This window comes from Neopsephotus bourkii, unplaced genomic scaffold (assembly GCF_033783945.1).
Source record: "Neopsephotus bourkii isolate Nb327-2 ecotype Australia unplaced genomic scaffold, CSIRO-AGI_Nbou_v1 NB_1630, whole genome shotgun sequence".
In the NCBI taxonomy this organism is placed as follows: Eukaryota; Metazoa; Chordata; class Aves; order Psittaciformes; family Psittacidae; genus Neopsephotus; species Neopsephotus bourkii.
Window position 1 is genome coordinate 10,135,713 of NW_026902105.1, and position 25,051 is coordinate 10,160,763.

The window sequence follows — 25,051 nt, forward strand, 5'->3', positions numbered from 1 at the left end:
TAAACAAATATTTCCTTTGAAAGAATTTAACATTACCAGTGATACTGCTAGTGTAGTGATATGCTAATATAGTGATATACTATAGTATAGTTATATGCTATTATGCATACAGATGTATATACATGCAAGTTATAGACCTATATACACATGCAAGTACATGCAAGTGGAGAGTGGCTGCTTACTCTGAGTTCCTCTGATATATGTCCCATTCTCTTCTATTTCACTACTCAGCTCTGCAGAGAGAAGAGATTTTGGTTGTACTGGTTGTATATTTCAGGTTTTTAGTACTTTGGGGGTTTAGTACAATAAAGTCTCCTGGAAAGAGCCCTGAAGCCATCTGTCATGTGATACTTACCTGCTAAGTATTAACAGGAAGAAGTATGCCTGCAGTTTCTTTCAGGTGGATGTGCTCTGCCAGTGCTCTGCATCATGCAGAAACAATGTCTGTTTGGTGGTGGGTCTTTTGTAACTTTTCTTGTGAACCTAACTTTTAGCTTCCTGATCTATGTCTAGAAAATAGGCGGAGTTCTCAGGTGCTTGTAGAAACTGTAGACATATCCAAAATGATTCTGTTTTGTAGTAAGATAGTTTTTATTTTGTCTTCCCAATGTATTTTACATTATTACTGATATTTATTTCTACAACCTTTCAAAGTAAGTGTTTCCTAATGATTCTTTTCTAAATATTTTTTCTTGCAGTGCTATTTACATTATCAGATAATGCAAAAGGCATATAATTCCTCAAAGTAAAATGGTATGCATATCTGAGATTTCCATTATGAGAACTTTTGCAAGTGAGGCTACGTCAGTCTTCTGATAGTGGTAGAAACGAAAGGGGCTGTAAACGTGAAAAATATACTGATTTGCTTTCTTCTTCCAATGCTGCCATCATCTTTGAGGCAAATAAGCTTTGACATTTGCTCTGCAGCTGTCGAATTGCACTATTTAAGCAAAGTAGGAAAAAATCCAGGGAGGTATAGCAAAATGCTATTCAGCAGAAGAGACTAATTATCTAATTTATTAACTTGTCTGTTTAGTTAGTGTCAGATGCTTCAGTAAGTATTACCAGACAGTGTGAAATGAATGCTATGAGGTATTTGACTAAACCACAGGAATTAATACCTTCTGAACTTCTGCTCTGTTGGCCGTGTTTCATAGTTTTACTCACTTCATCCTGGCTAATGTAACTGCAAATACTGGGTTTAGTCATGACCTTTTTTATTATTTATTTATTTATTTATTTATTTATTGCTGAACTCCTCTCCTATGGAAATCATTACCTCTGTCTTTACAAAGCCTGTAACTGGCCTTACTAACAGTGTTTCCCTGAGCTTTATGATGGACACTTTAGCTCTTGTAATACGAGCAAGCAGAAGAAGGAGATCGTAGCTATGTTGCGTGGGCATTACTGCCCAGTGCCATTCTTTTCTTCTGAAGCAATCCTTATCTTCTCAGCCCTTGCACATTAATCTGCTACTGCCGTCTGAGGGTAAAAGCAAAGCCTATTGGGAAGTACTTGGCTATTCCACTACCAGTATGATTTCTTTTCTGTCTTGTGCTAGGGATCACTGAATCCTGTGCCCACTAGAAGCATGCAGACTTGCCCCTGCTCCATGACCCCAGTCTATAAAACTGTGAGCTTTGTACATTATAAATGTAATTGTTAGTCATTGGAGGACTTAACAGGAGGACTCCAGTGCAAGGAAGCTCTTGGGTCAAATCCCCTTTACTGTCCGGAAAGTTTAGCTCATTGTACTGTGGATGACCAACACTTATTCCAGGAGTTCATCATATCTATTTCTCTGGAGGACATAGATAAGCTTTTGTATCCTTTGACAGCTACTTGCAACTTTGGATTTCCTTTTGCAATGACAATATTTTATGGACCTGGCCAGGATCCTTCAGCAGACTGCTGCTTCCTGCCTCCCACAACTGGAAAACCTGATAGGAAGCATCAGCACTGATGTGGACACAATTCTTAAATGCTTTTCCCTTGCCATCGTTTTGGTAGTTGCTTTGGGAAAAACAAGCCAGCTACATTTAGAGATTGCAGCGTTTACATCTGCCATCTGGCCAAACTAAATAGTCATTAGTTTACTTGCAAGTGTGTTGAAATTATCTGAATAAGAGAGAAATGTGCTCTTGAGAGAAAGCAAGCTTGAAAGTAAAGACCCAAAAGTGGCTATGAAGGCTGGAATTGGGAAAGGGTTTACTTTGAGTAGTGCACTTTGATCCTGACAGAAGAAATCCCTGATTGAAGTGAAATCAGGGAAGAAAGAGAGACTGGGAGACCAGAAATGTTGTTCTTAACATACGGAAGGTCTTGTATATCTTGTAACTGCCTTGTCTGCTTCAGACATCTCTAAAACCTTAGCCTGGTTTGAGATTAAGTGTTAACATGGAGGTTGCTGGATACCTTCTTCAATTTGGGTATGCCAGCCAAACTCTTGCTTTGTTCAGAAAATGGGAAGTTTGACATTAGAAATTACGGCTAATCTCCATTCTTACTCAAGCATTCCACTTATCTTCTGGCTCCTCCCTTTTGTAGGAGGAACTGCTTTTCTTCCATCTGCCAGTATATTAACATCATATACATGGTTGTGATTGTGCATTACCTCTCATCCTTTCATTCAGCGTTTCACACCAGGCAGAAGCTGGAGATTGGATAGACTGACTTTCTGTTATCCATAGTCTCCACCCCATCCCCCTGTAGGAACTCTCTTTGAATGCATCTGATTCACTGAAAAGTAGACATAGTGTTGACATAGATATCTAGATAATTTGTAGCTTAAGGGAAAAACTCCACAACACCCCACTTCCCCAAAAAGCATACTTTATAGCTCTTTACTCTCTCAGAGTAGAAAAAGAGTAGAAAAAGAAACTCAGACTTTGACCTAAAGGTAAGTTTCAATTTTGTCATAAGGCAGTCCAGCTCCTAATATCAGAACTGCTCATGTTCATAACACTTGAGTTATGTCTGTCCTCCTATCACTGTGTAGTAAATATGTATAATGCTTGGTAAATCTGAACCATTACCAGCTGAAAACCTCCTGTCTAGGCTTTAATTTTTTTTTCCTTTGGTAGCTTTCCATAAGGCACTGAGCTTTTTTTGTGCAGTCTGCTCTTAGCTAAAGTGGGAGACTGCTATTCACATTCTTGACGACTGATTAATAGAAGCTCAGCTGAATGAAGGGTCTTTCATTCAATTCAGACTCTTTTTTCATCTCTTCAAGTCATTAGCTCTTGGGCATCCACCCAATCCACAGTGTGCTGGCATGAGTGGATTCTGCTGTCAGCAAGACACTTACCTTAGGTCAGATTCAGGGTCTGTGTTGACATGTTTTGTTATTGAAATACTTTCATTACTGCCATGCTGAGACACTACTTAACAGTTCTTCATCATCTGGCCTTAACGACTTCTCATAATTTGAAATCTGTAGGCTTGCTTTTGGCTACGTATATTCTAGGCAAATATCTCAGTATATCATGAGTGATGCTTGTCTTTGATAGCAGTTTTTAAAGTCTGTATGGCAACTTTGAAGGGATAATGAAAAAACCTTTGCAGAGTTGTTAGTAGACAGATATATTAATAAACACTGAAGTGTGTTCATAAAGGATTTATATATTCATTTGCAAATTTATAATGGATTTGCATTCCAGTTGTATTGAATACCCTGATGAACAAGTTGCATTGTTTTGTGGTCTGGACAGCAAGATGGGAGATTAAGGTAAACATTTTGGTATCTCTTCTCAGGGGCTGTGTTCCTTGAGGTGGCCTTGTCTTGAATGCAGCTAGAAGGTGCTGAATCTTTTGCTTTTCAACTGTCCAAGTACAAGTTCACTTTCAAGGCTGTTCCTTACACTATGAGAGGGAGGAGTCTAGTTTCACAGGCTCATTCATCTGATACTAACACTGCTGCGCAGCATCAAGCAGGAGCTTGTACTGAGGGGAGATTATTTTAGGGTCATTTCCACCCTTACTGTGTAATCTGAGGTCTTCATGTTCTTTGTGGACTTGCTGTGGACTCCAGTTCTGGGCTGTCTCATGGTCAGCACCCTTTGCCTGATGCCCTGTGTGCTGAGAAAGCCTTGGTGTTATAGCTGTGCTATGCCCCTTCGTTAAAAAACACGCTAATTAGTAGCTGAAACAGAACTTGCCTGGCTGATTTTTCCATGTTTTCCACATCAAAAGTGTTCTTGCCTGTCTGGTGCGCCTATACTGATCGTACTAGTCTGTCTGCGTATAATGAGGGAGTCCTGTTTCCTTGTCCAACTGCTGGGTTTTGTCTGTGTCTGTCTCATGAAGCATTTGTTTGGCTCATTATTCCCCAGTAAGTGGAGCCATGATACTCTTGTAAGAGTACGCTCTCCTGGAATTCTCAAAGTAGCTTCTCTTGGGAGCCTGATTGATGCCTGAGCGTAGTCAGTCTCCTTGTAGGCAGGAAAGTTGGAAGTAAATGTTAGTCTCAGAAGGGTCTTGCTTGATTTTGGTTTGTTTATGTGGTTAAAAATGTGTGCTAAAATTTCTGGTCTTTCACACTGATCTTTCATGTAAGTATGATAAAGGAATAAAAACTTTGAATTGTGGACATAAAGATGATAGCTCCTTCAAAAAGACGGAATTGACTGTGACTTGTGAAATGCCACTCATCTCATCTCTTGTCTCCCTACACTGTATCTTTCCTCCCCACACCCTCAAGACCTTGCAAACTCAACGTCCAAGTTTAGCTCAATACCTAGGGGGCAAGGAAGTCAAACAGTGGCAGATGTTTCTTCCTCAGAGCTTCATAATATTTAGTAGGTTTTTCATTCTCCAAGAAGTAGTAACAAAACATTAGTTGCAAGTAATAATGATGTATATGTTTCAGTTTGGTTGAGATACTTATATGGCTTTGATGGGCGGTCCTCTTTAGCTATACCTTAAAAAAAGAAAATGACACTCAGAAGCTCCTTTTATGTCTCAATGGGATCACATGCCCTTTGCCAGCCTTGCAACCATTAGTACTTGATTAATCTGGGAATAGAAAACAGATGGAAGGAGGGAAACCGTAAAACTGATGTAATTGCATGTAATTATGCAAAAAAATGTTATTTATTGGAAAAAATGAGCAAGAACAGCTGAACAATTATATATTAAATATTGAACATTTTTTCTTTGGAAAAAAATATTAATAAGGTCTTCTGTTGAGCTCCATAGGACTATCTTAATAAATTTTTATATGGTTGCCCTCTCCCTGCTTTTCAGTCATCAGGGTAGTTTAACTATAGGTATGCATATTGAAATACATGGGTTTAGTTTAGCCAGGGGTTTCATTTTGATTATGGCTATTGTAAATAGCTAAATCGATACTCGACAAATTAAAAATAAACCCAGATGTCTAAGAAGGGTCTGTACCTTGTGATAGACCCCTCCATTGGTTTTGACAGTTCCCATCACAGCTGTATGATTTGGGTAGCAGCCAGTAATTTGTCTAGAATAATTTAAATGATTGTCTTTTCCTCAGTGTAAATTTTAAATTCACTCTTACTGATTTAGAATTTGCCCTTGTTTCTGGAAGACCTTCTAAAAAACATGTAATGTAGTCATTAAAGTCTTATTACTTGCTATGCAGAGATTTTCTGTTAAATCAGATTAGTATTTTTCTCTTATGTTTGCAAGTTAAAGATTAGAAATTAGCCTTCCTACATAGAGTGAAATTGTTAAGGAAATCCCTGTGCTGAAGTCTTTAGGATGACATTTTACATTTGTTTTTTTGTTTTACTTTTTTAAAAGTGCAGTTGCATTTAGAGGTAAGACTTCTTGTTCTGTTTTAAAGTCTTTTGAAACACTATAAAGCAAAGTAGCTATAAATGGCGCTGAATGGAAGAAAGTATTGTTTCACTGACTGGAAAAAATAATAGAATTATTTTGAGATTTGTCATTAGTCCTTCTGTGATTTAAAAATTTAACTATCTGCTGTATATGATATTGCATAACCGATGTGCCTATATGCATTGTTTATCTGTCTAGCTGGATGATAGTGTAAGTACATGATCAAAGAAATAATAAGTGAATCAAAAAGACTGCAATCTTGGACAAGAATAAGTATTGCAGGCTTGAAGAGAAGGGTGTAATCTACCTGAGGGGAAAAATACACAAAATGGCTATTTAGTCATTAGTTTATCGTGGGGAATAATTAGTGGATGAGAAGAATTTGAAAGTCTATGAACTAGAGGAAAAGAAAATCAAAAAGTTATCTTGAATGCTTAGTTAGGAAAAGACATATGTGGTATGTTTATTGCTGCTTAGCCCCCGATCAATACTTCAATACAGTGCAGGGGCACAGACTTTTGGCATTCTTCTTTTAAATTGCTCATTGAGACTTCACTAAACAACCTCAAAATTAAATCCTCTGAGAAAGACACCACTGGCTGGAAAACAGCTTTGCAGAAAAGGTCTTGAGGGCCTTGGTTGACAATAGGTTGACTGGGAGTCAGTAATGTGCCTATGTAAAGAAGGCCAACAGCTTTCTGGGCTGCATTAGGTAGAAAGTTGTCAGTAGGTCAAGGGAGGTGATCTTTCCTCTCTGCTCAGCCCTGGTGAAGCCACATGTGAAGTTCTGTGTCCAGTGCTGGGCTGATTTCCCAGTAGAAGACAGACATGGACTTAGTGGAGTGAGTCCAGTGAAGGGCCATGAATATGATTAGTGAATATGAATGTGATTAAGGGCTTGGAGCATCTTTCGTAAGAAGAGAGGCTGAGACAGCTGGACTGTTCAGACTGGAGTGCAGAAAGTTCAAGGGATATTTGTAAAAATACACATTGGAAGGAGTAAAGAAGGCAGAGACTCTTCTTGGTGTTCAGTCAAAGGACAAGAGGCAGTAGACACAAACTGAAATAGCTGTGAATTCCATTTAATCAAAGAATTAATTTAATCAAAGTTTTTTTTTACTGTGAGGTGGTCAAATACTAAAGAAGGTTACTATGTTAAGGGGGCTTCATGTTTGGAGATGCTTTAATCTGACTGGACACAGCCAGAGCAATCTGCTGGAGTTACCCTTGCTTTGGGCAAGGCAGTTTGACGAGACAGTCTCAATGGTCCCTTCCCACCCCGCTGTGATTCTGGGAGTTAGAGATTCTTCAGAGTCACTTCTGATTCTGAAGACGTTCACTTGGACATGTGTGCTAATGAGACAGCGGATGAACAGCTAAATTCAAGAGGGCACAAGTTCCATCCCAAGCTTTTGTGGATCAACACGACATCCAAAATTAGTGATGCCTCTGGAGATCACTGCATATCTGTATTTCTATATATAAGCATATACATTGGTTACATTATGATAATATCATTTCAAGAAATGCTTAAAGGTATTATAGTGACTTGAATTTGAAAGTCTTCTGTACTGTGCCTATACTGCACCATCTTTTTTTATCTTCTGTTCACATGAGCCACAAATCCTATGTACCTGGTTCTACAGAATCACAGAATAGTTTGAGTTAGAATGATTAGGAAGGGACCTTCAAGATAATGTAGCTCCAATCCCCTACCACAGGCAGGGACACCTTCCACTAAACCAGGTTGCTCAAAGCCCCATCCAACCTGGCCTTGAACACTTCTAGGGATGTGGCATATGTATGTAATGCTGATCTCTAATGTAACAGTGTTGTAGGAGTTTCAGTTTCAACTTCAACTGATTCTTAATTAGTTCTATATTAATGATTTTCATAGATATACAGCTTGTTTGGTTTGCTTAATCTGTTGTTAAAGTGACAACTTAGTTGCAAGCTCAGGCACAGACCAGCTCTTTATCATGCCTTAGAGGGATTATACATACAGCTTAATGTTGAGGGTTTCTGAGTTCCAGTTCTGTCTGCAGGCCCCTGATCTCCAGCCTTCTAGATAGCCAGAGAAAACTGTTTCAGGGATTTCATACTTCAGTACAGCAAAGGGAAAAATAATCCTTTTAAATTCTGGTGTATTTGTTACATAGCAATGGTGGATGAATATGACCATATTAGTAAAAAAATTATAGTTCTCTGCCTTGAAAAGTAATTCAGATTTTGAGACAGCTGTTTCATGTAAAACATTCCTGCACTCAGATCAGAGCTGAGAGCAAAGGGAAGTAGAGCATATCACTATAATCTGCAGAAGTGTTTCTTAGGTGGCACAGGAGGGTTATGGACCATCTTCAGTGTAAATCATTATGGCTAAATGGACACAGTATCTTGCCATGTTGGACTTCAGTTTCAGGAAAGATTTCATCAGTATGCTTTGTTCCATCTTGACGTGTTGCCTGTTGGAAGAGAAATATAAATAAACGTTCTGAACTCTCCATTTAAATGAAAGGGGATTTTTAAACATATTTTTCTATTGAGGTACACAGACCAAAAGAGTTTAGTGTTGTTATTTGGAAACTGCTGTAGGCTTCAGGTGCTTCCATGTTACCAACCTGCAGTGGTCTGCCAGAAAGGACACTTTCATAATTACCTTTTCTGTTCACCCTGTCTTTCGAGTAAATTAAAAAGTTCAGATGTAGGAAGAAAGTCCTAAAAGTTTTTCTAAGGTAGCGATTACTTACTGCAGAAGTACAACTGTTACTGAGTATGTATGGAAAACATTCACAGGCAAATGTGACGTTATTAGGCACAACAGATTCAGTAAATCTTAATATTCCAACTCCTCCAAATAACAAATTTGTAGGCCTGTCAGCTGGGCTGTATTGGTTTCCTGGAGCAGAATAAGGTGCCTGGGAAAGGCCTGGCTGCTTTATTTTATTTGTTGGGTTTTTTTCTAGGGAGCGGGGACACACTTCTAACCTCATTGGGCTGCTCTTTCAACCTAATGATGTTCCAGCATTTGAGTCCTTCAAGCTCAGGCTTGGTTGGATATAGTTCAAAGAAAAGCAGTTATGTTGTATGCATTTGCCTGGTCCGTAGCCTGACATATGGGATGTGTTAAACAGAGGTCTGAGTGCAATGATGATATCACCAGCACAGTGCAATAATATCAATGTCAGAAGCGTGGACTAGTGAGTTGCTGAATTTTGGAGCAGAACACTGCTTCACATCCCTGTATTTTTTTAACCCCTTTTTAAAAGTGACATTTTGCTGATGTAGATTTATATTGCCCTTGTCCTCAGTGGTGCTTCTGCTCAGCTGTGGTACTGTCAATCACTGTGGAGGACTGTCTTTTCTCTGTCATTCATGCTTTATTCACAAGGTGTTTTTCACTCACTTCTGTCATCAAGCTTCTTGACTTTTGTGCTTTGCTACCCCATGAGCGAGTTTTCTGTTCATACTGTATTATTACTGACCTCTACTTGAACTTTGTTCCTCTCCTTCCACATATATTATTTGACTTTTCCACTGTGACAAGGAGTAAGAAAGGAAATGACACATTGCAGACTCAGAAAGAATTATAGTCTTTACTTCTAGTAGAAGTGTGTGTTTTGGCTCTTAAAAATGAGAACAGAGTTTCATACTGAGGGGAGGCAAAATATCATATGTGTTTCTGCAAAATGTATCAGAACTGCATGCAAATTGAACTGGTTCTTCTAAGGCATTAAGTCCTCCCAAGTGGCAGTGCCTGTATTTACTGCTTCTCCTTTTGCCTTTCAAAGAACTTCTGAAAACTCCAAGAGTCAAAGAGCCACTACTCTAGTCTAAAAATCATAGTTTTGCATTTGTTTCTAGGAAAGGCTTGCAGGGTTTTTTTGTCAAACTTCTGATTCTTAATACTACTCACTTGGTCACTGAATGCACATGTGAAAGAATAGCAACAGGCTGAAAATGCAGCCTCAGAGAAGTGGTCAGTGTGTACAGAAGCTGGCAGACCCTGCTTTGGTCTTTGTATTCCCTGTACTGCCGGAGCTTCACCCAGTCTCTCCTCTGCAGTCTGTTCCCTTCAATGGGATGCCTCAAGGACCACATTTTGAAGGCCTCGCTGACTCTCCCTCTATCCCAGAAAGTTGTAGCTGGATTTTTTTTCCCCAGTATTGTCATCATTGTCTTCACAACTCTGACATGGGTCTTGATAGTGCAATACCTCTTGCATATCAAAATTGCAAGTAAATGCGTCACCTTTAATGTCTGAGGGCTTGAGAGACCAAAGGCAGGAGACTTCATTTGGTTGATGCAAAGTTCTTTCAGTGCTGGTTATTCTTTGAAACCAAAACTTTTGGTGATGGTATGACTGTTGGCAATAGTGAAGCAATTTTTTTGCAAACATCTTGTCCTAATACATTGATGGTAGCCTTAAGTTTTATGCTGTTGTCTTTGAAGGTGAAATTTTGACATGCAGAAATGATCAGATGAAGCCACTTCCTCCACATTTAGCTTTCTGGCAGAGTGACAAGTTCCTTCTGCCAAATAATGCCAGGAAGCTTGTAGATTTGTTATAGAAAGTCCATTACTTTTTTTGCTTTTTCCCATCAAATTCCTCCTCCCATTGTAGATGGATGCACTGAAGACAGTTGCTGGTGTAAAATATATAAAGTCTTTTTCTGGCTTTAGGATTTTCGAAATTCTATCATTTTCTCTAACCTAAACATTGCAGGCTCTGTTATTGTTTGTTGTGGAATGCAGCAATTGAAGTAGAATAATGCTATCTCTGTAACATTAGGAAACATTATACAAAATGAGATAACTGCTCTCCCCCCTATGGCCATGCTCGCAAAACTGGTGAGTACTGTATAAATCAGAGGAAAGCATCTCACTACTGTTTTCTTGATGACTGAGTACAAGGGGAATATGCAAAACCTGATCACAATATTTGAAATGTCTAGTGGGCTAAAACACTGAGTGTTGAAACCTTTCTTTATATGGAATTATATGCTATCATAATCCTTTGAGAAATGTTTTTGAGAAAATTGCCTACTGAAGTTATGTTAGAGAGTTGTAACATTTAAAATGAACCTCAAACCTTACAGGAGTTCATGACCATGTATGGTTGTGTGGAAAGATTACTGAAAAAGACATTTGCAAGAACTGGTAATGGAAACTGGCTAATCTCAGTGGGGTACATGAATTATTTGCTACACACTGTGTCTTATAGACTAACCTTGTAAATTAGGGTGATGCAGTGTTTGTGTTCCTATCAGGTATTAGAGATTTCTATGCAGCATGTTATTCTGTTTAATATCTCACTGTTGTTTATTCCATTTTAGGGAACTTTCTACAATTCTATTAAGTACAACAAGGAGAAAACATAAGCAAATAGTGGGTGTACAGAAGTAACAAACCCTAAATGTTTTATGCAGAAAAGACTCAACAAGTATCTCCTATCTACGAAGAATGAATCAAATTTTCCCATTCTGTGAGATTGCAGTACAATCTTGGATCACACCACACATGCTTTTTAAAGAAACAAATAATTGAATGATACTATTTGCACTGACCTGATGATGTGGAAATAAAATATTGAAAGGAATGCTGTTATTGTTTTCTTTATTCTTTGGGTTTTGCTTCACCAAATGGATTTAACTAAAAGCAATTAAAAGTTTTATTCACAAAGCCATCACTACAGGATTAAAGAAGCCTTATAGGTAAAACTTTCTGATATGAAATGAGTAAGATTTAAGGTGCTAACTGGCTTTCATAGTAAGTATAAAATTTTAGAAGTAGAGAAGGGAAATGTAGCCACACAAATCCTGTTATCCTCATTGGGCTATATGATTAAACAGCTGGATCATACTGCGAAGGTACATCTGTGCTACAGAGTACAGCTGCTTGGATGGGAGTCAGGGATCCAGTTCTATCATTCTTAGTGGTGTTGAGTAGTGTTTTACTTTGCCAGTAGTTCTTTTGAAGCTTAAGAAGCTAATCATGACCAGTGTGAGGATGGCACAATTGAACTGCAGGTTAATGTAAAACAAATAGTGCAAGTAATGCAGTATGACCAACAGGAAGTTTATTTGGCAAAGATGTTTAAAACATTAATTTTGCCATGACCAGTAAGTTCCTATTTAATCACAAACCAGATTCCAGTGTTGCTGAAATCAAGGGAATTTTTCCTGTTGACTTCAGTGGTATAAAGATTTGGACCTCTTTTGGATTTATCTTCTAATTTAAGATAATTTTTCTAATGCTTACTAAATGTTCCCCAGTGTTTATACATTAAAATGTATTGCCAATTCAAATAGCATTGTCTTGTACTGTAAAAACTAAAATAAAATATTTGGTTTGGCATCTTTGTAAGTGGAATTTTTGTCATGTGTTTAGAACTTATTCCACACTGCTAGCCGCACGTAGGAAATGTTCCCTGCTCTTCTCAAAACAGTTATACTACACGTTTAAGAGATTAAGTGTAACTTCATGGATTGGGTTTCTTGCTTAGAGGATTTATGCTATACTACAAATGTAACCCATAATTAGTACCAATCATTTGAATTCCTTCTGCACATCAAATTGGTTTTGCTTGTGAGATTATAATTTTGTCTTTAGTGAAAAGGTGGTCATTAATAATATCGTGTTAAATTTTTAAGTTGCTAACCATGTGGTTTATTCCTTCTCTGTAACAGGAGAGCCGCTTGTGATCTAACATCAGCACCTTTTGGTTATTTCTCATTGAATTACTTCCTTTATTTACTGAGCATCTCTGCTCAAGATGAGTTTATTTCTAACAGTGTGCTTTGTGATTCTTGTTAGTCTCTTTGGATGTTGGTATTCTTTTTTAATGAATTTATGCGTGGATCCTGGAAAGAATGATGGTAAAAATTGGGTTCAGCTTACTTCACTAATCTGCAGGTTTTTTACTGTATTAAGGGACGTTATTTTTAGTTCTAAATGGTTTGTGATGCATGGTACCTTCTCTACTAGCATGCTTTGCTTTGACTTCCCTAATTCCATCCTTATTCTATAGTCAGACTGGTGGAGCATCTGCTATTTTTACACTTCAAATATAAATTTTTGTTTAGTATACCCATGTAACATCACTCATTTTTTCCCACCCTACAACATGAATCCACTGCTTCAGCAACCTTACTTTTACAGTCACGCAGCTGCTTCTATGGGATATGGCAATTCCATCTAAGGTTATCAAAAGGTCTTCCTTTGTCTTCCTGTCATTTTATCAAATGGAACACTTCTCAATTTCTTAGATTTTTCTGTATCCCTAAAAAACCTTCTCGTTGTCTTATCTTGCAGTTTGTATCTAGACTCCCATATCCTCTGATTTCCCTGTTGGTTAGCTAAACCTTAGAGACTATCAATGTGCATCTCTGCTAATTCTCATTCTGTTCCTTTTTTTTGCTTTTGTATTTTTGTGTACTTTTCCATATGTGTGTAAGACTAAATCCTTATGTGGTGCTAATTCTCGTAGAGGTTGTGAACTCGAATCCGAGGTCTTTGCTTTTTACCTTTGCTATGTGGACTGCTTCCTAAAGTTTAATACAACTTATTCAGATGTATATGAGCTTTGGTTTTACTCCAGACTCCCAGGGTGAGATTCACTTCTAACTTTAGAAGTCTAGAATGGCAGCTAAAGAAGTATTTCTACAGAGTTAATGAGATGTTTTGAAACACCTGCTTTTATATGTTGCTTATAAAAGGGGTCTTGGTAACTGTTTTGGGTATTTGCATCCCTAGGTAGCTCTCTCTGCATTGTCAACACCTAAGATTGTCATGAACTGTATACTGTGTATGTATATTCTTCAGAATGAAAATGAGCTGCTGGTTTGATTGTGGAATACGACAATTGATTTTTTCTTTTCTGGTGTATTATATTTTTAGAAGCAACTCCCTAAGTTTGAATAGCTTAATGAAAGAAATGAAGTAGATGATGGCCAAACTGTTCTATGACTGAATTTAGAACAATACATTTAGTGATTTTTCTTATTTCTCACTTTGCCTATAGAAAGAAAGTTTAAGTATTAAGCTTACTGGAAAGAGTGGAAGTGGAGTAAGCTTAGTGGAAATACATTTATTGAGTTACAATTCTATTGCTGAATTAACATGTCTGTTTTTATTTGAATGATTTACAGGAAGCCTGTTCACCTGTAAAACTCCAGCAATTGCAGATATCGTGATACTGGTAGATGGTTCTTGGAGTATTGGCAGATTCAATTTCAGGCTTGTTCGACTGTTCCTGGAAAATCTGGTTTCTGCTTTCAATGTGGGATCTGAGAAAACAAGAGTAGGTAAGGTGCCATATTTTTTTCTTAATATTTCTGTAACAATGTAAAAATATCATGATTTTGGATAGTTAACAGCGTAATGCTACTTATTTGTGCAAGATTCATCCTCATGTGGAACTAGCACTTCTCTCATAGGAATAATACTGCTGGAATGGTTGTAGTATTCATTAATTAGTCAGTTCACTGCGATACTCAGCTTAAGTAAGATCTAATGTAACGTCAGTAGAAAAGAAAAAGCAATGGAAACAGTCTTACTGACTGCTCAGCATTAAATCAAACCCTTGCAGTTTAATTTTCAGAGGAAGAATGTGCCAGTGGATGGTTGAAACTGGCTCAAATGTTATATTTCTGTTCTGCTACTTATATTTTAGGCTGTTCAAAAGCATATTAAATAAAATTGTTCTTTTTTCAAGAACAATTTCTTGGAAATACTAAATTCTGAAAAAGTTTCATGCTCCTCACTTGCTGTCCTTAGCACTTGAAAGAAAGTAAATTTAGAAGTTGTCACTAAGCACAGCTTTATACTGTGGGTTTTTTTGGCAACAAGCAATGCAGTATTTCTGGTATGGTAGCAAAGCTATTTATGGTAAACATACTACAGTGAGCTGTTGGTAACCAAGTACATAAAGTGTAGGTACTTGAAAAAATAAAAAGCTTCATTTTCTGATGGATTATCTTAATTTTTGGTTCTTTAGGTCTTGCACAGTACAGTGGTGACCCTCGCATTGAATGGCATTTGAATGCCTATGGCACAAAAGATGCTGTTTTGGATGCAGTCCGTAATCTACCATATAAGGGAGGGAATACATTAACAGGTACTGTGTATAGTTTAGCTTTTGCATTTTATTAAAAAACATATTCTGCTGCATGGACTAAGGAGTGTTAGTGCTTATTATGAAGGGCAAAGAGGATGAATTTCTGCAGCTTGCTAATGACTTTGCCCAATATCAGTGGAGTCTGTTCTGAAGTGCTTGTCTCATTGGCTTCACTGGGAATCATTCTGGTCAGGGCAGAGTCTCATAAAACAAAGTGTATATGAACTCTCTGTTGGGAGCAAACTCTTACTGCTAGGAAGAAAATGCAAAATCCATTCATAATGCTCATGCACAAAGCTTTATTCTGGAGAAGGAAAGAATGTTGTTTTAATACCTGACAACTGGCAGTAGTAACCTTTCAAATGATCACCTGGGGCTTTTAGATTTCCATTGACCTTTTAGTATTTAGAGCACTGAAACCCCAGAAGATACTTAGTGATGGATAAATGGGGGATGCCTGTCAAACTGTGAAAAATACAGTCTCTGAATACAATTCCAGCATCTTCAAAGTAGCAGCTAGTAATACTGGCTGTCTTGCCAGGAGACTGATATGTTCGAAGACCCAGACACAGCTTTAAGTCCTTTTGTTGGGGTGGCAAGAGTCATAGAAAGAATAATTGCAGTTAAGGGTGCAAGGACTCTAGTATGATTCTGGGAATGAAATTACTGTAAAGTAGCAAGTAGTAAATTATCATGATTATTTTATATGGATGTTAGAAGAAGGTGAGTGAAGAACCCTTGCTGTGGGAGGCTTGGGAGAGTTTTCAGATAGGATCTCATTGTGGTGTGTAAATTTGTCCAGAGGAGATGTTCTTCTTCCTTCCCTTTAAATAATTAGCAGTTATTAAAATCAGATCCTCCATAAGCTTTGAATTGTTGTAAATTGGAAAGAACAAACAAGCCAAGAAACAAATTAAAGTAAGATTGTATGTAGTATGGGATTTACTAAGCTATCCAGAGCATGTGCTTTCATGTAAGCAATGTAAGTAAAAGGAGAGGAGACTTCCTTGTCTAGTTTCATAGATCAAGATAGAAAAGATGGTGCGTTCACAGGAAGATCAACTTAGGTTTCCATAGCCAGTTTAAATTCCACTGATTGATCAAAAGGCTGCTAGACATGAATGTTGCCTTCTCTGTAGTTCAGGTTGATTGTTGGAAATTAAACTTTCAATAAATAAAAACTTACTTTGTACTTATCTTTCATTAGAAGGTTTCTCATGATTTTCAAATTGAGTGAAAAGACAAACACTGTGATTCTAGCCAAAATTAAAGGACCATTTTTCCTTCTTAAAGTCTTTTAAAATGTTTCTTGTTTTAGGTCTTGCCTTAACTTACATTTTGGAAAACAGCTTTAAGCCTGAAGCTGGTGCAAGACCTGGGGTGTCTAAAATCGGTATACTGATCACTGACGGGAAGTCCCAAGATGATGTTATCCCTCCTGCTAAAAACCTACGAGATGCTGGCATTGAGCTGTTTGCTATTGGTGTGTATTCTGCCACGTCCATGTGTTGTGTCCCATTAAACCCTGATGTATTTGTATTTGTTGCCCTGTATATTAAGAGTTTTTTTCTGTCTGTATCCAGTATCGTCATTAACGTAAATCTTCATGCATTTTCCAGTACATCATGCTGTAACTGAAGTTTAGATATACATGGATGCTACATTATCAGCTGATAAAATGCCACTAACACTAGCAAAAATGAACATTCTGAAGTAGCAATTTAACAGGGTAAAATGTACTTTATCAATCCCTCTGCATACGAGATTTTTTCTTTATAATTGCAAATATTTTCTTTTTCTTTCCCATGAAAGGTGTGAAGAATGCAGATATAAATGAACTCAAAGAGATTGCCTCTGAACCTGACAGCACACACGTCTACAACGTTGCTGACTTTAATTTCATGCATACCATTGTTGAAGGTCTTACCAGAACAGTGTGTTCACGAGTAGAGGAACAGGAAAAGGAAATCAAAGGTGAGTAAGAAAAAAGATGTAATGTAACTTAATACGAACTTAGAGCTACAAATCCCATTTCAAATGCCTGCACCTCTGGGTTGCTGTCTGGCACTTGGCTCATGCTCTATATTCATTTGTTCACAAGAAAGTACATTGTCAGGGAAGTTATCTTCCTTGGTATGTTTTAATCTTGCTTTGGTACCTTTTGATCTTTTGCTCTCTGTCTTTGATCATGGTAAATATGGTAATCATGGTAAATATGATATTTGGTAGTACCAAAAAATACAAAAATAGACATTAATTTTGCTGTGACTATTTCCAAGTAGTGGGTAAGGAATTTTTTCTAATACACCGGTTTGAGGATGAAATACTTTAACAGATGCACATGGAATTGTTACATTTCTGCTGCGCTTTCCATCTGCTAACTTACTGGTTTTATTGTCTCCTAAGTTTTCAATATTTTTTACTATTAAGATTACTTTGTCCCTTCCTCATGATGGAATTTTTCTCTTTACTATTTAATATACAAAAGTATATTTTGGAGTTTTTCTACCTGTGCAATGACAGAGTATGCATTAGTAAGGCTTCATTCCATCTTATTCCCATTTTATTCACCTGGAAACTGGAAGGAATACAGAAAATTAGCTGTGTCTTGTGAGGAGGAGTAAGCAGTCAGTTGGGAAATTGAGAGGGAAAGGGTGGAAAAAACACAGAGAAATGAAACATCTTTGTGGAAACGGGTGATTGCCAGTGATGACCATTCACTACATCTCTTCAATCTGCTGACAGGCAGCGTATCTGTTTCCAGCTTTCAGAAGAGAAGGATATCACAGGTGTGGATGTCCTTGGGTGATTTTCATGACTGGAAGGAAAACAACCTGAAGAAAACAAAACAAAACAGAAAGAAAGGGCTTGAAAGAGCAATGGGAGGAAGGACAGGAAGGCTTACTTTTTTATATTTTTGTTTCTTTCATGTTAAGGTTTATGCAAGATTAGGGAGGCTTAATCCCAGTGCAAACTCCATGTGCAGTACTCATTATTAATCTTTGTTTCCATTGACAATGACCTAAATAAATGTGCAGTAGCCAATTGTTTGAAGTTTTGATGAGGAGCAATCTTTGAAGTTTCAGCAAATACCAATAATTATTTTGCAGAGGGGAATAAAAAATGTGTGTTGTCTCTAACCTAGGAACAATTGTTGCTTCATCTGGGGCTCCTTCGGATTTGGTCACATCTGAGGTATCAGCTAGAGGATTTCGGGTTAGCTGGACCCATGCACCAGGCAAAGTGGAAAAGTACAGGGTTGTGTACTATCCCACTCGAGGAGGACAACCGGAAGAGGTAATAGGAGGAAAAGCTTCACAGAATTTTTTAATACAATAGCAAGAACTAGCCAGATAGAAAATCCATGGTCACATTTAAATTTACCCTGAAATTCCCTATGTGGGCTCTGAAGCCCACTACAGAAAGCAAATATGTGTATTTAGTTGATTTCTTTCTAAACAGGTTGTGGTAGATGGAAGCTTATCAACAGCAGTTCTGAAAAACCTCATGTCTTTAACTGAATACCAGATAGCTGTTTTTGCTATATACCCAAATGCTGCTAGTGAGGGCCTCCGTGGAACTGAAACTACACGTAAGTATCCTTATCATGTCTGTTACGAATTTGACTGTCTGCATTTAATCACACTGTGTAAGCATTAGTCTTTCTGAAAAAGAAACACAGAAGGAAGTCTTTTTAATGTAGCTTCTTTTAATGCATTTGCCTTAAATTAATGTCTGTTTAAATTAATTCTGGGCTAAGTTCCTAAGTCCAAATGCTCTGTGGATATTTAAACACTGAGGAAATTTTTACCTCTGGGCTGAACTTTGAAGTCAGTGTATTGAACCCTAAATTAGAACAGTCTTACTCTTTGGGTGTGGAGCCAAGCTTCATAAATTAGGTTTGTGGCTGAAGATGATTTTGTGAGTGGAGGATTAGATGGGACCGGAAATACCTGCATGTGATTCCCATCAGTGCCAGAGATTTCAAGGTAACTTTTGTAAGTTCCTTTCTCAATGATTCAGTTATTTTCTGTCTGTAAAATTGTGCCTTGGGATATTGTTAGAATGAATTAATTTACAGTTTTGAGTTCTATAATGAAAACTATGCTAGTACCTGACATAATGTACTGCTATTGATCATAGCAATTTTGTGTATTTGTATACAATATACAGTTACTTTTTTTTAGTATGTGTGGCAGATACTACGAATGGAAGTAAAGACTGACTTTTTAGTTCAGACTAGGAGCCAGGAAGTCAATATGTGATCTATCAATAGCCAGTATCTTCTGGAACAACACAGTAGGGCTCAAGAGATCTAGAAAATTTCTACAATGCTTTGACAACTTCCTGATGCAAGTGATCAAGATGACAGCAAGAGAAAGTGCTCTGCTGTAGCCAATACTTCAAGAAAGAACTTGCTGGGAGCAGGAGGTTAAAGTCACAGCTAGCCTTGGCTGCAGTGACCATGAGATGGTGGAATCCAGGGCTCTGATAGAACAGAGGAGTGCAAAAAGCAGGACCACAGCTCTGGATTTCAGGATAGCAGTCTTCAGTTTCTTCAGAGGTGTGCTTGGAAAAATCCCAAGGGATATGGCCCTGGTGAAAAGAGGGATCCAGACCAGGTTGATAACCAAAGATCATGTCCTACAAGTCCAAGAAAGGTCCACACTGACAGGCAGGAAGTCAAGCAAAGGTGACAGAAGGCTGGCAAGGATAACTGCAGTCTTGTCTCTGGGGAGGAATAACTCCATGTTTCAGTGCACACGGGGGGGTAACCACCTGGATGGCAGCTCTGCAGAGGAGGACCTGGGGATCTTGGTATACAAGCTGTGAACCAGCAATGCACCCTTGTCACAAAGAAGGCCAAGAGCCTTTTGGATTGCATTAGAAAATCATTGCTAGCAGGTTGAAAGAGGTGATTCTTGCCCCTGCTCAGCACTGATGAGGGTGGTGAGACACTGGCACAGGCTGCCCAGAGAGGTTGTTCAAGGCCAGGTTGGATGGGGCTTGAAGCAATCTGATGTAGTGGGAGGTGTCCCTGCCCATGGCAGGGAGGTTGGAACTGGATGATCTTTAAGGTCGCTTCCAAAGCAAACCGTTCTATGATTCTATGACAATGTTATTGTCATGGTGGTCAACCAGTGGAATAGGTTGTCCAGAGAGGTTGTGGAGTCTGCCTCTCTGGTGATATTAAAAGCCCAACTGGACATGGTTCTAGCTGACCCTGACTGACCAGGGAAGTTAGTTAAGCTAGATGTCAAAATGTAACTTTCATCCTCAGTGATTCTCTTATTCTGTGTCTTCCCAATCTGAAAATAAAATAAAATAGGATCATATAAAATTGAGACCTCTATTTTAGCCTATCTCCCCAAATGTCATTTCCAGCCACGTTATACACCATAACACAGAGTTAAGACCTGTTTAATTTATTGAGACAGAGAGAACAGTGACATACCAAGCAAACAGAATTGTTTTATATTGCACCTGGTGTTCCTTTGAAGTCACCTAGTCAAGTTCTAACGGAGCCCAGCCCTTCTGGCATTCTGAGATCTGATCAGATCACACCCCAAGGTCATGCAACATCAAGCATTTTATACAGCTGCCTTTGACAGTGTTTTGGAAGTAATAGTCTGACTTACGCAAGTATTAATCACTCCACATGCTAAAATACCTGAAGTTTGAAAGTATTTTTTGCTGTCCTAATGGAGAACTATGGAAAACTGTAGTTTACATTCCTGACTTTGTGTGACATACAGATTAAAATAGCCACCTGTCAGATTTGTTCACATACAACACTGAAAATAGATTACAGGTGTGTGAAATCTAAATAGAGACATTCAAAATACAGAGCACACAGGTAATTAGAAAGCTTTCCTATTTAATAGTAATTCTAACTTGAAGTAAATATAAAATGTGTTCACATTTTAAACTGCTGGAAATATACTTTCACATGGTTTAGTTTATTCAAGTTGGGTTTTAGTAGGCTTCATTTATCTCTATGTTACCAGAGTATTATCATGCTCTGATAACTGTCCAAGATGCAAATCAGCGTTATCTACTGGACATTTATATTTGAGATTCTGAGCTCTTCAGCTACAAATTTCAATAGAAAATACCATTTGTTTCATTTCCAGTAACCTCTTCATTAATGATTATTTATATTACCAGAGTACCTAGAAGTTCCTGATGGGAGTTAAAAATATGAATCATAAGTAAGAGGATATTTTTCTTGTAGATTTTTAGAATCAAAATAAGGAAAAGGACAGGTGAGGTAGTGTCTCTGTGATCCTAGGCAGTTTGAATAGGAATGAGACAATGTAGTAGAAAGTGCCTTCAGAGTATCTCAAATTGTTTCTTTCTGTAGATATCAGAGGTCTGAGTGGAGTTCTGAGAGAGGAGACTGAAGTACATTTGAAAATGTTTATGGGTATTTTCTGTCTATAATTAGAGGAGTTGTGGGAATTCATGTAAGTCACCACATCAGTGAGGGTCTACATAGGGTGGAGGTAGGCGGTGAAAGGCTTGGAAGTGAAGATAGACAAGTAACCTGGAAGTGGAAACCTAAAAAGTGGCCTAGGTTGAAGTTTTGCTCATGTTTACAGACCTGAAAAACAAACTGGGTGAACAGCCTCAATTAATAAGAAAGGATGAGGCTGACGTGTTTTGTATACAGGAAGTTAAAAGCTCTGTTAGTTTGTTGTATATAATGCAATAGATATTCTGCTCCTTGGAGATGTCAGTTGGACGGGCTGCAGTTTTTGTTTGGACAAGGAGACTAGGAGATTAGAGAAGCTCTGGGAGTTTTTAGCATTGTAATTAGAATTGCTTGCTGAATCTGTGTTTGCAGATCAGATTCTTCAGAAACGTGCAGAGCAGATCTTTGTGGAGGAGCAGCCAATTCCCTTGTATTTCTCCAGTGACTGGATATTTTGGTGGTATCCATCAATGATGTCACAGCAGTGGAGAAGGCCTTGGGATGCAATTCTGTGAGAGGAAGAAAGTGAGGGCAGTTAGAGAAGTGTGAAATGCTCTTCTGAAGAGTTTCAGAAATGCAAAGAAATATTTAGAAACTCATACTGATTCTGGTATCAGTGCGTTAAATTCACAAATAAACTTCCTAATAATGTTTGAATTTCACTCAGCCTGCTCAATGCTACACACCAGGTTAGCATTCACCATGATTTGCAATGGATGATCTTGCCCATATTTACATAATTCTACTGACAAAGGCCTGGGAGCCAGTTTGGACATCCAGGCCTTAAACACACAACAGTTTGTGTTGAAATGCTTTGACGTGCACAGTGTGCTCATTCAGGGTTTTCTCCAGGGTGTCCTACCTCATGGCTGCCTCTCCCACACTCTGGCTTGGGAACCATTGCCAGAAACAGCCACCTCTGGGGACTGTTCCTTGTTCATAATAGCAGCCATACCCATTCTTTGATGGGGAGCCATCATCCTCCTGCAGATCAGGAAGAGGGAAGGATGATTTAGTGCTTAAAGACCAGAAATACTCACCCTTGAAGTATTCAAAACAATTTAGGACAAGGAGCTGAAATTCTTTGTAAGTGGTAACTCTGCTCTGGCATTAGAATGGGTTAGGTCATCATTTCCTTGTTTCTCTAATCCTGCATCCTTTTATGTACTAATCAGCTCGTCACAGTCATGTCACTTCCACGCCTGGAGAAAGCTATATTCCCTTGTGTTCCCTGGGGTAAAACAAACTGTTTGAAAATAGCTGGTTGCTCAAGGGAGACAACTGAAGTCTGTCTCTTGTTCCACTGTAGTTGCTTTGCCAATGGCATCGGATCTGCAATTGTACGATGTGTCACAGAGCAGCATGAGAGCGAAGTGGAATGGAGTACCGGGTGCCACAGGTTACATGATCCTATATGCTCCCCTCACAGAAGGATTGGCAGGGGATGAGAAGGAGGTGATGTATTGTGCTTTCACTTGAATAGCAGTTATTCAAAAAGCAATTCTTTTAAAGAATAAACTAGTACATGGCATTTAACCTCCAATTTGATCAGTAAGTGTGTTTTCCGTGACTGCCTTTAGTACTGTATGTGTTACAGACTATGAATAAAATGCAAGTACCAATTGATTATGTCACTGCCAAAAAAATGCAACAATTTCAGCTAAAGAGACTAACTTGAAATGATACGTGATGTGAAACTGTATCATCATATAAATTAAACACTCAAAACAAGAAAAAATTAAATAAAACTAAGATATTTTCTAAGTGTGTTATGAGAAGAATATGAAGTTCAGCCTTTGTTCTCATCAGGACCTTTAAAAATAAGTAGAATTTGCAGGTGCGACCCTTATTTTTTCTTTTTTTTAAGTTCTGTTCAAGTTTTATTTTTAAGTTTAGAAAAATTGTGTTCCATCAGAAGTGATTTTTAGAAGATATTTTTAGAGTGAAAAGAAGGTGGGACAAGGTAAAGTCCAATCTTCTGTCACTAAAATAGTAAAACCAGTAGACTTTTCTAAAGTTGCTGGCAAAATTCCAGTGGAACTTCTGGTCTAGGACTGAAAAGTTTTTATGCTCAAGTTTCTATATGTATAATTATACAACATCTCTGTTCAAGCAAGAACACTAAAAAGCATGCAGGAGCATGCGAACTTGTGGAGAGCGTAGGAAGCTACTGAAAGCTCGCATGGACTTGTGCTCTCTGCTAAATGAGTGGCTGTAAGAACATAATTCTGTTAGAAATGGGGCCTTCCTGAAAACTGGCTGATTCGGGAGTGAGCCTTACACCAGAGAAAGACTGTTTTTCAACAAGTAAGTCAGTCCATGGTAATGTGACTCTCAGTGAAGAGATGGAGGAGGAAAATTATACATACCTCCAACAGCAACAGATCTGAGCCTCAATGCACATGGAAATCAATTCTTCCTATGAAATGTCAGTCCTATACCTGAAGGTGAAACAAGGTATATCTGTGAATAAAAAGGCCTTGGTAACTGCATGTTCTAAAGAACATGCTAATGTGACTAGTTACTTTTAAAGCCCTCTTACAAGTATATTGACTTTTGGCTTTTTGACAATTACTGTGCAAAATCCCCAAATCCTGAGCCAAGTACCTCAGGCACAGTACCAGACAAATGCTTACATTTGATCACATATCTAATTTCATGCGTGTAAACAGTATTCTTCCCTGTCATGAGCTAATTCAGAAATAACATGTCTTTTTTTATTCATGGTATTTTTAGATAAAAATTGGGGAGGCCTCAACAGATCTTGAACTGGATGGACTATTGCCAAATACAGAATATACTGTCACAGTTTATGCCATGTTTGGAGAAGAAGCTAGTGATCCCCTTACAGGACAAGAAACTACTTGTAGGTAGCACATATCTACATTCACTCCCATGTTAATAAGACTTCATGTTAAGACTTCAGAGTAGTCTTTGCACATTAGAGCAGACATCTGATGTTCAAAACCTGATTTGTATAGTCCACAGGACAAGGTCTTAACTGTATTGAAGTTTCTCAGCACAAACAATTTATAGAGGCTCAGGATTTGAGTTTCTACAAAACAGCTTGGTTTCGAAACAGGACTGTGAACTCCTCTCTTGGTGGTGGTGGTACTGTGGAGATACCTGTTGATCTTGGTTGAACCACTGATGGTTTTCTGAAGTTACTGAAGGTGAATGAAGGTCATCACATAGAGCTAAATTGAGACTGCTCTGTTTAGCTTCCTGTAGCCAGAGAACCAGGTGTGTGGGGGAGTCTGCTCAGATGGAGAAGTTCATTCCTCTGGCTCAGTAGCAGTACAGATGGAAAAGAAGCAAAGAGAAGATTTTTGTCCAACCCCTGCTGCCTAACATCTGGTAAATGAAGGGTTGGAAAGAGCCCTTGCACTCATGATAGATAGTGTCTACTTAATAAGCAGCAAGAGTTTTGCCAGCAAAATTCTGTCCTCTGCTAATTGTACACAGCACTCTGTTGGGTCTAAATAGCCTTAGCAATTGGAAGACAATGGTATTGAAAATAAGGGATTGTGCTGCTGGGATGTTTCTGCAACTGCATTCAGTGACATCTCTATTGCTCCCAGCAGTGGAGCGATTGCTTCCTCTTGTTTTGTACTCCTGGCAGTTAATAGGTGACAGAGGTTCAGGCATGA

The 25,051-nt window shown here is 38.3% G+C and overlaps 1 protein-coding gene across 3 annotated transcripts in view; it reads left to right on the top strand.

The window, feature by feature from the left end:
• Positions 1-25,051, top strand: part of COL14A1 (collagen type XIV alpha 1 chain) — a 117,470-nt gene that overhangs the window by 20,886 nt on the left and 71,533 nt on the right. For all 3 annotated transcript variants that reach the window (XM_061373462.1, XM_061373461.1, XM_061373460.1), the window contains exons 6-13: positions 13,959-14,114; positions 14,807-14,926; positions 16,245-16,409; positions 16,739-16,900; positions 18,072-18,223; positions 18,389-18,518; positions 22,711-22,856; positions 24,138-24,267. In XM_061373462.1, coding sequence (XP_061229446.1) covers positions 13,959-14,114; positions 14,807-14,926; positions 16,245-16,409; positions 16,739-16,900; positions 18,072-18,223; positions 18,389-18,518; positions 22,711-22,856; positions 24,138-24,267 — 1,161 coding nt within the window. The remainder of the gene's footprint in view (positions 1-13,958; positions 14,115-14,806; positions 14,927-16,244; positions 16,410-16,738; positions 16,901-18,071; positions 18,224-18,388; positions 18,519-22,710; positions 22,857-24,137; positions 24,268-25,051) is intronic.